The following is a 12,456-nucleotide window of genomic DNA, read 5'->3' on the forward strand; positions in this document are numbered from 1 at the left end:
TTGGAGCTGGATGGTGTGAACATCTGTGCAAGGCAAATGCTGGGGGCAGGGCCCACCATGTATCCCCACCCATATCCCCTGCAAGGAGATCCTGGCAAGCCCCCCAAATTATCCAGGAGAGGAGGCTGAGGCTCAGGGGATTCACCATGGCAGTTTGCTGGCTGCAAATTCCCTCTGGGTGAATACTGGAGTAACTGGGCTCAACAGCCCAGGACTGGTTTTGGAGGGATTCCTCTTACCAGCCCCACATCTCCTGCCCCCCTGCACCTGCCTGTCATAGGTTCCCCTAATATTTTGGGACATTATGGAGCCTTTCCATCACTTCCAGAGCAACCACTAAGCAGCACTTTCAAACAGCCTCCTCCTGCAGCAGCCCCCAGCTACCAAAATCTGCCTGTTCATGCCCAAAATAACCCTCAGGCAGGAGCTAATCGTCCACTCAGGCATAAACAGATCAGTGCTCAGGTGCTGGCCACCCAAGTGTGGGGCAATGGGGTGCTCATGTGTGAATTAACCATGTGCCCAGGTTAAGAAACCTCATTATTTTGCCCAATGTACCTTCTCAAAGGCTGGCATGCCAAAATTGCACCACAACATGTGTTTTGGATGGGGGTATTGACACTGCAGCAGAGTTGGATCCAGGATCCACCCTTCTCCATCCCCCACAACAAACAGCTTTCAAAGCTCATCTCCCATTGATGTCACATCAATGCCACAGGAGATAAAAGCTGAGAGATCCAGAACCAGTGCTGGGTTTTCCAGGGAATATTAATTAGAGGGAAAGCCTCATTAGCACAGAAAGGATGGCTGCTTACACTGCTTCACCCTCACCCTGTGAGTCCTGGACCCCCCCAAAGGGGCATGGTGGGTGTCAGGTCCCCCACCTGCCTTGGTGCTCTAATAATGGGGTGCTCTGCACATTTCCTGATGTGTTAAATGTTAAAGCAGGTGTTTATATTAAAAAGATGCCAAGGGAAAACCTGTTTCTCCCCATCCATGTTTGCAAGGGCTCCTGGGTGAGCCCAGAGCCCTGGGCAGGAGGAATTCCCCCTGAGCCATCTCCAGCAGCCTGATGGCAAACCCAAGTGTTTGTGGGGAAAAAGCAGCACATCAGTTATCTGCTGTGTCTTTGGAGAGCTTTCTTGACAGCTCTGCAGCTGGAGAGGAGCAGGGGGAGTGCTGAGCCTCTGCACTGGTAGAGAAAGCCCCTGCATCTGCTACCAAAGGGAATGCAGGAAGGGATCAGGAAAATAGACACTGTGAAGTGGCACAGGACCCCTGAGCCTGGAGATCCCACTCCAATCATCCTGAGAGCCTGGGCAGGCTGGGAAGCACCCACCAGCCCTGTCTCCTGGTAACTGTTCCAGAAAACAACCCTTGAAAAAAATGAAATTGGAGGGTTGGTGACAGGCAAGGGATGGCAGGAAGCACCACTGGGAGGGTTGAACCACTGTAGTCACCAGTGATGAGCAGCACCCCTGGGAGCCCCAGCACTGACAAAGGGGTCCAGAAGGGGAGCTGCAGTAGAACTCAAGCAAACCCTTCCCCTGCTAAAGTCATAAAGGCCAGGGGTGGTTCCAGGGACAGGCAGAGTGTGGGAAGCACAGGACATGGCCACCAGCAGGCAGGGACAGCAGCAAGGCAAAGGCACTGGGAGATCAGAGGTGCCACAACAACAGTTATTCATCACAAAAAAAAACTTCTCATTCTTTTTTGTTTTGTGTTGTTTTATTGAGAGGTGAAGCCAGTTCATCCTGACAGAGGTTCACAGCACAGCTCTGCCTGGGGGCTGCTCGCAGAGACACCAACAAGCGACATGGGATGGGAGGGAAGCACTCAGTGTCTGTGCCACGAGGGGCTGGTGGGCACCAAAACGGGCTCAGCACATCACCCCAGCCCCGTGCCACCTCAGGGACATGGTGGCATCTGTGTGGGCTTCCCCACAGGCACTCAGCAGCAGCCCTGCTCGCCGAGGATCATCTCCTGGCAGACACAAACCAACTTGCTCTGAGCACAACGGGTGTCAAATCAATCCCCACAGCAGAGATGCCAAGTTAAAAAAAAAAAAGGAAAAAAACCCAAAAGAAAGCAGGCAGCCATCTGCCAAACCAGCAATTTTCAGCTGGATTTTCAGAAACACTTCAGGCTTTTAAAACCAAGAGAGGAGAGAAAGCAAAACCACTCCTCTTCCACAAGCACAGAAAGCACTCAGATGAAGTGCAAAATTCCAATTTTACTTCAAAGGCATTTCTCCTGGCTAGTGACCCCCAAATCCTGGCACAACCCACTAGAATGCCAGTGGGCAGTGCCATTTTGCTGCCAGATGATGGCATCCAGCCAGCTGGGGTGAGGTGCCATGCTGGGGGAGCCCAGGGTGTCAGAGGGATGCTGAAAAACTGGTACTCATCCATTTGGAAGCAGGGAGAACAAGGAGGGAAGGAGGAAAGGGAGAATAAACTTTACATCACTTGTAATCAGCAGGTTTTTTTCATGCACTATATATTAAGTTAATGTCTGTTACAATCTCCTCTGTAATGGAAAAATACCACAGCTGTTGTAGCCAGTAACACTTTTAAGGGCATGTGACTCCCAAGTCATCCAGGTGCTTTTGACAGTGCTACCCTGGGTTACTATAGCAACCCAAACAGTTTTCCCATCTGACTTCTCCATTAACATTGGGATTTATATTTAATTTGTTTTCCTTTTCTTCAGCAAGAAGAGGTGAGAAGCAAGCGTGCATACAGGGCCAGGAGATGCTCCTCCATGGGTGTCTCCTGGCCATACCAACACCAGCACCCAGGACCACAGCCAGTTGTGCTGAGACGCTGCTGGAGCAGCAGTGCAAGCAGCCCCTGACATGCTGCAGGTGGGGAAAGGCACAGCCCCACTGCACTGCCAGGGAAGCAGCTGGGATGGTGCCCAGGGTGGCTCTGTTACGGGGTTCTCCAGTGTTCCCATTCCAGTCTGTCCCACTCTGGCCTTCCCGCGGGCAGCAAGACCGAGGGGCTCACGAGCTGAGCATCCCACGCAGCTCCTGGACAGAGGTGACAGGCAGGGAGCAGGTGAAGTTGCTGCAAACATAGGCAGTGGCTTTCCCATCCTTCCTCTCCAGGGATGCAAGGAAAGGCAGTTGGCGGTAGAGGAACCCAGTGCTGTCTCCATCTGCGACCATCAGCACCTGCCCAGAGAAGGAGCTGTGAGAGTCAGAGAGTGCAGCTGCTTCTTCCTGCCCCACTGACATGCTGAGGGCTGGCAGTGTCCCCACACACACTCTCCCAAAATGGGGAGGGGATGGGGAGCTGAAGGGACCCACTCCAGCCCTCTGTCCCACAGTGGTCACATCCCTATAATGCAGGAAGAAGCATGGGGGATATGTGGCAGCTTTGCCTCCCTGAACCACACCAAACACTTGACACAGCCAGGATGAAGCACAGGGATCAGCACATCCCAGCCTAGCCAGCTCCTTGGAGACACCTGCCCAGCCCATGAACAGCCCCAGAAACAGATGCAGCATTGCCCCATCCCACCTGCAGCCCAGTTCCTCCTGCCCTCCCCATGCTTCCCAGAAAAACTCAGGCAGCAACAAGCAGTGGGTCAGGGGCTTTCCTGGCTGACACAGCAGCATCAGCCAGAGGTGATGACTGGGCTGCCAGGATAATTAGCTTTTCTGAAAGGGAAAATGTTGGTTAAAGCCTCAGGGCTTGCAGGCTAATCAGGAGAAAGGCCAGGAGCTGGCGGCAAGCCCAAGAGATGCAAAGGGTGAACAAAAGGCTGTCCCTTCCCAAGGTACAGAGGGAATATCCTACTGCTGGAGCACATAGCTCTCCCTTTCCTGCCCCAGTCCCAGCCCTGCATGTGTCTGCTGAGCATGGACACTTGCAACATGTCCCTGCTACTCATGCCAATGCCACCAAGGGATGCTGACACCAAATGCTGCCTCTCACAGCACACACATCTCCCACCATGGCACTGTGCACCTGCCATGCAGCATCCTCTACAGCAGGGCCAGCAGAAGACCCAGCACTGACATCCAGAAACACCCACACAACCTCACTCATGCCTGGCAAGGGCTGCCCACACCCTTGTGTCCCCAGGGGGGCACCACATCCCCGAGTCCCTACCCTGGATAGTGGCTGCTGCAGTCCTGTCCTATCCCCCATCACCCCACATCTGCTTGACCCAGCTCTGGCTCAGCCTGTCTCCCTGCCTGCCTCCTGCTCCCCCCAGTCTCCCCCCTCTTCACCTCTGTCTGGAATTAATTCCAGGAGTGATTAATTACCAATTCATGTCCAATCTGAAATTCATTATTCATTTTTCTCACAAGCTCCCCAAGGTCCTCTCATGGGGTCAGGATGAAGGCGAGCGGCAGGCAAGTGCTCTGCAGCCAAGGAGATAATGGGATCCTTCATAATTACCCTAAAGACCATTAACAGGGCAGGGATGTATACCAGGAGCTGGGATCCAGCCCCAGAGCAGGGATCCAACTCCCTCTGCTCCCAGCAGCAGGACATCCACAGGAACAGCTATCAGTATCACCCCTACTTGAATCCCCACAGAGCTGCCTGCAGCAAAGGGCTATTCCAGACCCAGGGTCCATTTAAAATCACAACCTCAATGCAATTTTATCACCAGCATTTTGTTACAGCATGGATTTCAGGGTGAGGTTTGTAAGGAATTAATTACTGGAACGACCTAATTAATTGTGTTCCTGCACGCAAGCCTGGCCCCCAGCACCCTGCTGGCACGAAGGGAGTGGGGGCACAGGGGACACAGGGGACACAGGGATGCTGCCCCAACTCCTTGGCAAAGGCAATTCCCAAATCAGCCATGTCCCTGGAGGACAAGCAGAACCAGGCAGGAACCTTAATACAGAGCAACAGCTGCTGAATGGGACAAAAGCTTTGGGAAAAGTCAGCCTCCCCCAGCTGGTGGCACCCAGAACTAGAGTAAGGCACTGCCTCATCCCTTCCAAGGGTGCAAGGGTGTCTCCAGGCAGCAGGTGACCCAGACACTGACTGGACCTGCACAGGACATGACACATCCACACTGGGCATGACACATTCACACGGGAATGAAAGGTTTCCCCTCGGGAAAGCACTGGATGCAGGCTGAGAGCAGTGTAAACAGCCAGCAGCAATAACAACCACTGCTGCAGCCACTTCTGGGCTGGGCTGCCCGTGCTCTGTGCAGAGAGAGGGGTGCAGGGCTCAGCTGTGGCCCTGCTGGCTGTGCTTAGATATGAAAAGGACAGGATGCTTCCCAGAAGAGAGGCAGAACAGAGGAGGATGGGTGCAACAGCTGCACTGGGAGAAAGGATGAAGCACCAGCAGTGCAGGCAGCAGAGACCAGGGAAGGGCTGGCAGGCAGGAGGCACCCCTACCTTGTTTGGGCTGAAGACAGAGTGGATGCACTGCAACATCTCTTTGGTGTCTTCTCCTTGGGGGTCCCCACAGATGACGACCTGTCCAGCGGGAGGGTGGGTGGCAGGAGGGAGAAAACTGAGCTGTGACTGCACCCATGCCACTGCCAGCCCCACTCCTACAGCAGGTCCTGCAGGGGACACTGAGCCCCAGCCCATACCTGTTTGAGGGTGTGATGGAAGACAGCAGTGGCCCGGGCCATCTCTGAGAGGGTTATTGGGATCTTCTGCAGCCTCTCAGAGTAGGCAGCCAAGATCTTCCCAGCTTTTTCCACCCAGTCCATATGACCAGAGTAACAAGCTGCTCGGAGCAGGTTTGTGACACTGACAGAGTTAGGGGTGGGCTCTGCTCCATCTTGGTCTGCAAAGGACATCTGCCATCAGCCCTGTCCTCCCACACCACAACCCATGAACACATGGCCAGGTCCCTGAGCTCACCATCCTTGAGACGCAGGAGCAAGGAGGGATCGCCTGCCTCAGTGGAGAAATAAGCAAAGCCTTTAGGGTCCCAGAAGAGCTTGTCTTGCATGTGCTGCAGATGAAGGGCCCACTCCAGCCAGCTCTGCTCCAGAGAGGCTTCATACAGGTCAAAGAGTGCCTGGATGACAAAGACATAGTCCTCCAGGAAGCCCTGGATGGGCACAGCACTGCAGTGGCAGACAGGGAAGGAAAATCAGAATCTCTAAAGTGAGCAGCTTGGAAATGTTCTCCAACCTAGCAAAGCCCTGTTTACTGGTCTCCGCTACCCAAGGAGATGCCACCAAACAAAGCAATGGCTGTGGCCATCACACAACTCAGCCCCAGGGTTCTGTACAGGAGGGGAAGGCAGGAGAAGACATTTGCCAAGATGAAAGATGAGGAACAGTAAAGGTTTGGACCTCGGTTCCTCCCCACTAGCCGGGGGACACTAATCCTTCCTAAACTGCAGCAGAGCTCTATACAAAACAGCCTCCCTCCCTCCCAGTTCAGTCCTGCCTGAAAGAGAGGACAGGGACTGCTGGGGATCTGGGCAGCACCTGCAGGTGGCCAGTAAGTCTGTGGGCTCTCTGATATTCACCTCTGCTCCACTGAGTTGTCCTTGCCCCGGTAGCAGCTCCGCAGCAGCCTCCCGCTGCCAGGGTCGAAAAGGTGTGTCCTCAGGAAGGCAGCTGCCTGTGCAGCCCTGCTCACGTATTCCTGCTCGGCCAGGGCAGCCCCAGCCTGGGCAAAGCCCGAGATCATCAGTCCTGTGGAGGCAGAGACAGCAGGACAGGTCAGGAGGTGCACACAGAACCAGTGACAAGGTCACTGTCAGTCCTCTGAAGGTTGTTCAATGTGAAGCTCATCCTCCCAGCTGCCAGCAGGTCAGGTCTCAGCTCTTCTGCTCGGTCCCAATCACTAATAAAGTCACTCACTGTCACCAAAGAGACAGGCAGAGTACTGTAAGGACAGCAAGAGCTGAGCCTTCACTTGTGGGCAGATACAGGGCTCAAGACTATTCCAGTTTGCAGGATAGCTCCATCCCATGCCAGCTCCAGACTCAAAGACCCAGGAATTTACTGCTGGGAACAGAGCCTGGGATCCTGCAGTTACTCTCCAAGGCAGGACCCCTAGACAGACACAGTGCTGTGATCCCTCACCCATGCAGCAGTAGGGATAGGTCTGTGCCTACCAGGGAAGAGTTATGCTGCTCTCTGCTGGCAGCTGGGGAGGGAAATAAAGCCAGAACAGTATCCTGATGGTCCTAAGGCTTGCAGGTGTGGGGCTGCTTCCACACAGTCCCTGATCCCAGCCTACCCAGTGCCTCTGTGGGAGCTCTCCAGTCCCAGAAGGACCGGTTGCTACCAGGCCCTGGTGAGGGTCCAGCCAAGGCATGTGTCCCCAGGATGGAGCCACCTCTCACCATTCCATGCTGCCAGCATCTTGGTGTCCAGGTGTGGCCGTGGACGCTGTGCCCGGGCTGAGGACAGTCTCTGTCGGCATTCCTGCAGCAGGGCACTCAGCTGGACTGGCTTCAGCCCAAAGCGGGCTGCCGTCAGCTCCGGGGAGCAGCGGGCAATGAGGACGTTCTTTCCCTTCAGCTCCTGATGGGGGTCCTGAAAGGAAAGAGAGACACATTCTAGGAATGCCATCGGGCTTGGGAGGTGTTGGACTCCGAGTGTTTTGGGGCTGCTCTGCCATCCCTCCGTGCCTATGGATGCAGGTCCCTCACCAGTGCTCCTGGCAAGTCTTTGCTCTCTCTCACCTTCATGGGGTCCACGTTGCCGGCCTCTTCCACCCCGTAGTGGTGCATGAACACATCTGCCAAGGTTGTCCCCTCTGTGGCCCCCTCAACAGGGTCAGGGAGGAGAGTCTGGAGCTCCTTGGCTGTCCACACACAGAAAGCACCTTCTTGCTTCTTTCCGGATGTGGTGGTCGGGTAGGAATCTGCATCTTCTGCACTATAGAAACCTCCTGCCTGGGAAAAGCGCAACAGAGAGACCCTCCAGTTCCAGGACACCACTTTCAGCCAGCTCACCATCACTGCAGGGCTGGCAGCCTGGCTAATGAGCCTCAGCAGTGCTCCAGACTGAGCTCAGCTGGGAGGGAAGGGAGGAAAAAACAGCCCCAAGCCACCACATGTCAGGGCAGGCAGGGTAAGTGGCTCCCTTGGGGTCAGCTCAGGGAAGAGCCTACCCGGTCACTCAGGTCCCGTGAGACATAGAGTAGAATGTCTCGGACAACATCAGCAAAGAATTCATCACCAGAGATCTGTAGGAGACAGAGGGTGGACATCAGTGTTACATGGGTGGGGGCAAGAGACACAGCAAGATATGGTGAGAGATTTCAATCTGAGGACTTGGCAAAGGAGCATTTGAAAGTCCAAGGATTTTAAATGAGGGATGAATTCAGAGTAAGACCTTCAATGGAAATCTTCTATCTGTGAATACTGCACATCTCTGAAGGGCAGTGGAGAGCAATGCTGGAGTTACACCAAGGTCAAAGGCCAGCAGCATTGTTTGCTGACACACAAAGACCAGCCCAGAGGCTGTTTCCTCCCCCATAGTGCCCAAAGCCCTGGGGTGACACTGTCACAGGTTTGTGCAGCACTTCTGGATAAACAACAGCAGATGAAGGGGAGCGTTGGATTGCTCCATACCCATAGGATGGGGAGTATCTTGGAGAACAGGCTTTGAAGCTGCTCCCCAAACCAGGCCAGTCCTCACAGCCTGCAGAAGTGGGAGCTGCTCAGAGGGATGCCAGAGCTGTACCTGGAAGGCTCTGCTGTACATGACTGCCAGCTGCCCCTGGTCATAGAGCATCTTCTCAAAGTGAGGGACGTGCCAGTGCTGGTCAGTGGAGTAGCGGTGAAAGCCCTGCAGAGACCATGTGAAGATGTCTCTACCCCACACCTCCTGGATAGGGGCTTAACCCCAAAGATTTACTCCTACCTGACCAATGTGGTCATGGATGCCCCCATGGGCCATCATCTTGAGGGTGTGCAGAGCCATCTGCAGTGCCCGGGCACCTTCTGGAGTGGTTTGGTGCAGGGCCCAGTACGTGAACAGGAAATTCAAATTCACTGAAACACAGGGAGAAAACAGCAGGCTGTGGGGTGGGCTCTGCCCCCACGGTGCTCTCTGCCCCACAGAAGGTCTCAGCAGCAGAGACCAGACTGACCTGGGGTGGGGAACTTGGGGGATTTGGAAAAGCCACCATAGTCCTCATCATAGGATCTGGAGAGCTGCTGGAAACAGGTGTCCATCACCTCTTTGGCTGGTGGAGGCGACTCCTGGCCCTGCACAAGGATCTCTGATGTGTGTCGCAGTGCTTCCAGAATCCTCTGGCTGCTCTCCAACAGGGCATCTTTGTTCTCCTTCCACTAAGATGCAAGGTGAAAAAAACAGTTCTTGCCTTGTACCAGTCCAAACCACACCTCCAGTTCTCGATCACCCACCCCAAATCAGCTCAATCCCACTTCTAGCCAAGACAAAGCTCTGGCATGTTCTCTGGTCTACTCTTTCTCACATCTGAATCTCCTAACTCAGTCACCCTTCAAGCCCAGCCAATTTCCCTATGCCCTCCTTGGTTCAGCCCTGCCTGCTACACCATTCCTGCCCCACACCTGCTCTGCGATCCGCAGCAGCACAGTCCGAAAACCAACACGATGAACTCCATCCTCAGGAGGGAAATACGTCCCCCCAGCAAAGGGCTTGAGGTCTGGGGTCAGCCAGACACTCATGGGCCAACCGCCTCCACCACTGGTGGCCTGAAAGATAAAACACATGTGCACCAAGGTCATTCAAGAGGCACCTGCTCTGTGCCATTCCAGCACATCCAAGAGCCTCACTCAAAGACAGATGTCTGCTTCTGCCCACCCTTGTGACCCATCCAGACCACCCCATACACTGGTTCCGCTTGCCTGAGGAACATGACAATGAACAACACCCTGAGGGAGACAGTCAAAGCCTCCTGGGGCCTGCCCATGCCTCCCTCACCTGCACAAAGGTCATGTACACTTTGTCCACATCTGGCCGCTCCTCACGATCCACTTTGATGCACACAAAGTGCTTGTTCATGATCTCCCCGATCTCCTTGCTCTTGAAGGACTCCTCCTCCATGACATGGCACCAGTGGCAGGTGGAGTAGCCAACTGCAAACAAGCTCAGGTGGGTGAGGAATGGTCCTTTGCAGGGAGCCGGAAACATGTGATGGGGAGAACACTCAAGAGATGGGGACCCTTGCTATGGGCAACAACTGCTGCCTCCCTGGACAAGAGATGGAGGAGAAAAGTCTCCTGAACTCTCCAGCTCTTGCTCCTAAATACTGGCCAAGGACTCTGGTCCTGCATGTAGCCCATTTTCAGAGAGAGCTACTCCAGCACTTGGTCCTCTTTTGCTTGGTGGCCATCCATATCTACATGGCTACTCACATACCAGCTTGGGATGCAGCTCAGCTTATCTGATCATCTACTGACCGACACGTGGGGACATGAAATATGCCTTGTTTCTGGTTACCTGACAGGAATATCAGCTTATTTTCTGTCTTTGCTTTATCAAAGGCTTCCTGACCCCAAGGGTACCTGCGGAGGGAAGACAAGAGTTCCTCAACCCCATGGGCAAAAGGAGAGGAGGAGGAGGGGGGAAAGGCTTCCCATTTCTCTTACCAATCCACAGGGTTGTGGGCGTGCTGCAGGAGGTATGGGGACTTTTCGTTAATCAGGCGGTTGGTGTGAAGAGGGATGCTGGGGGGGCTGGGTGTCCCCGCTGTGGCCATGGCTGCAATCCCCGTCAGAAACGTGTACCTGTGACACCAAACAGGCTCAGGGAGTCCCTGCTCACCACAGCAAAGCTCAGCCTCTGCACAGAGCCATGACAGAGCAGTATGCTGTACCCTAGGCCAGGCTGCTGCTCCCCATGCCGAGGGAACCGGTCCCAGCCCCAACCCTGGGGAGGTCTGCTGGGACTCAGTCCACCCCAATGCCCACCCTCCAGGACCTTACAGGTCCTTCCCACTCACTGGAGGCTCAGGGGAGGTTGTTCTCCAGGTTGGCACACCCCACCCACAGTGGGGTGAAGGCCATTCCCAGGGCTGCCTCCCACCAGCACACTTTGGGGGCACACTCAACAGCTGTAAATGCAGGAGCAGCATCTGTGCTTCTTCACCTGCGTGTCCTCAGAGAGGAAAATCCCTCAGAGAGGAAAATTCCCTCCCGTGGGGTGGGTGCGGGCAGGGGGGCACAGGCTCTTTATGGTGAGGGGAGTGAGGAGCAGGAGGGGAGCAGGGAGCTCTGCTGCTGGGGAGGTGCAGGGTTTGGGAACGGGGATGCAGGAGGGATGCAGGGCTGGGATGCAGGCGGTGGAAGAGGGATGCAGAACGGGTGCACTGAGGATGTGAAGTCGTGCGGGGGCTCCGGTACTGCGAGGAGGATTTAGGGAGGATGTCGGGGAAGGTAGGAGAAGTGTACGGGTGGGTAAGGGCTATCGGGGGGACTCAGGAAGGTGCAGGGAATATCTACAGGAGATGCAGGAGGGGTACAGGGCGTTCCAGGAGAATTTAGGGGACGCGGGCGCTGCAGCGAGGACGCGGGGGCACAGGAGAGGTGCGGGGAGGATTCGCAGCGTAGAGGGGACGCGGTGATGCCCCAGCGGGGCTGGGGGGGGAGCGCAGCCACCGCGTCCAGAGCCGGAGCCGCCCCCCCGACCCCTCCGGTACCTGCGGGCGCAGCGCAGCGGCACCGCCAACATGGCGGCAGCTCCTGGGCCCCGCCCCGTTACCGGCCTGGCCCCGCCCCGTTACCGGCCTGGCCCCGCCCCGCTACCGGCCTGGCCCCGCCCCGTTACCGGCCTGGCCCCGCCCCGCTACCGGCCTGGCCCCGCCCCGTTACTGGCCTGGCCCCGCCCCGTTACCGGCCTGGCCCCGCCCTCCTCCGCCACCGACCCCGCCCCGGCCCATGAACAGCCCAATCACCGGCCCCGCTGCAGCCCCGCCCCGCTGCAGCCCCGCCCTCACTGAGACCCTGCCCCTCCCGGTCCCAGTCCCGGTCCCGGCCCACCCCCGTTACCGCCCGGCGGCCCCACAGCGTGGTCGCTCAGCGCCTTTATCCCTGTTCGGGGCACGGACAGGCGCACACCGGGTCGCTCAGCGCAGTTTATTGTCGCACGGGCACCCGCAGCCGCCGCAGCGCCTCGGCACCGCCGGCCCCGCCCCTGGAGCGGCGCCCCGCAGCGGGCGGGGGGCGGCGGGACGGGGTGAGGGGGAGCAGCCAAAAGAGGGCGAACTCCGCGGGGTGGGAGGACCCGCGGCTTCCACCCCCGGCCCCGCGGCTTCCACCCCCGGCCCGGCGCTGCCCCAGATCCCCGCGGTTCTGGGGCAAAGCCCCACCGCGCCGGGCGTCCATCCGGCAGCCGGGCCCCGTGCGCCCGCCCGGCCCACAGAGCGGAGCCCCCTCACCACAGCCCTTGGTGAGGCCTCCGCCACGGCCCCTCACAGGGGAAGGGGGTTCCCTCCTGCCCGTCAAGCAGCGGGGCTCATGCTGGCTGCCCCCCAGCCAGCCCCACCGTGGCCCCCCACACTGG

At 56.8% G+C, this 12,456-nt stretch overlaps 1 protein-coding gene across 2 annotated transcripts; it reads right to left on the bottom strand.

Moving 5' to 3' along the window:
• Nucleotides 1-1,712: 1,712 nt before the first annotated feature.
• SPATA20 (spermatogenesis associated 20) lies at nucleotides 1,713-11,661 on the bottom strand. 2 transcript variants are annotated; one of them, XM_058852359.1, is made up of 16 exons: nucleotides 11,594-11,661; nucleotides 10,545-10,682; nucleotides 10,396-10,460; nucleotides 9,877-10,031; nucleotides 9,504-9,647; nucleotides 9,059-9,260; nucleotides 8,830-8,960; nucleotides 8,650-8,754; nucleotides 8,075-8,149; nucleotides 7,644-7,856; nucleotides 7,302-7,494; nucleotides 6,477-6,645; nucleotides 5,858-6,066; nucleotides 5,581-5,780; nucleotides 5,381-5,461; nucleotides 1,713-3,178 (listed from the first exon to the last, which is right to left on the bottom strand). In XM_058852359.1, the coding sequence occupies exons 1-16, from the start codon at nucleotides 11,623-11,625 to the stop codon at nucleotides 3,008-3,010; spliced, it is 2,283 nt and encodes a 760-aa protein (XP_058708342.1). In that variant the 5' UTR covers nucleotides 11,626-11,661; the 3' UTR covers nucleotides 1,713-3,007. The 2 variants fall into 2 exon arrangements, with proteins under 2 accessions (XP_058708342.1, XP_058708343.1); XM_058852360.1 differs by lacking the exon at nucleotides 11,594-11,661 and adding an exon at nucleotides 10,898-11,587.
• Nucleotides 11,662-12,456: the final 795 nt, after the last annotated feature.

Source organism: Poecile atricapillus, chromosome 17 (assembly GCF_030490865.1).
Source record: "Poecile atricapillus isolate bPoeAtr1 chromosome 17, bPoeAtr1.hap1, whole genome shotgun sequence".
In the NCBI taxonomy this organism is placed as follows: domain Eukaryota; kingdom Metazoa; phylum Chordata; class Aves; order Passeriformes; family Paridae; genus Poecile; species Poecile atricapillus.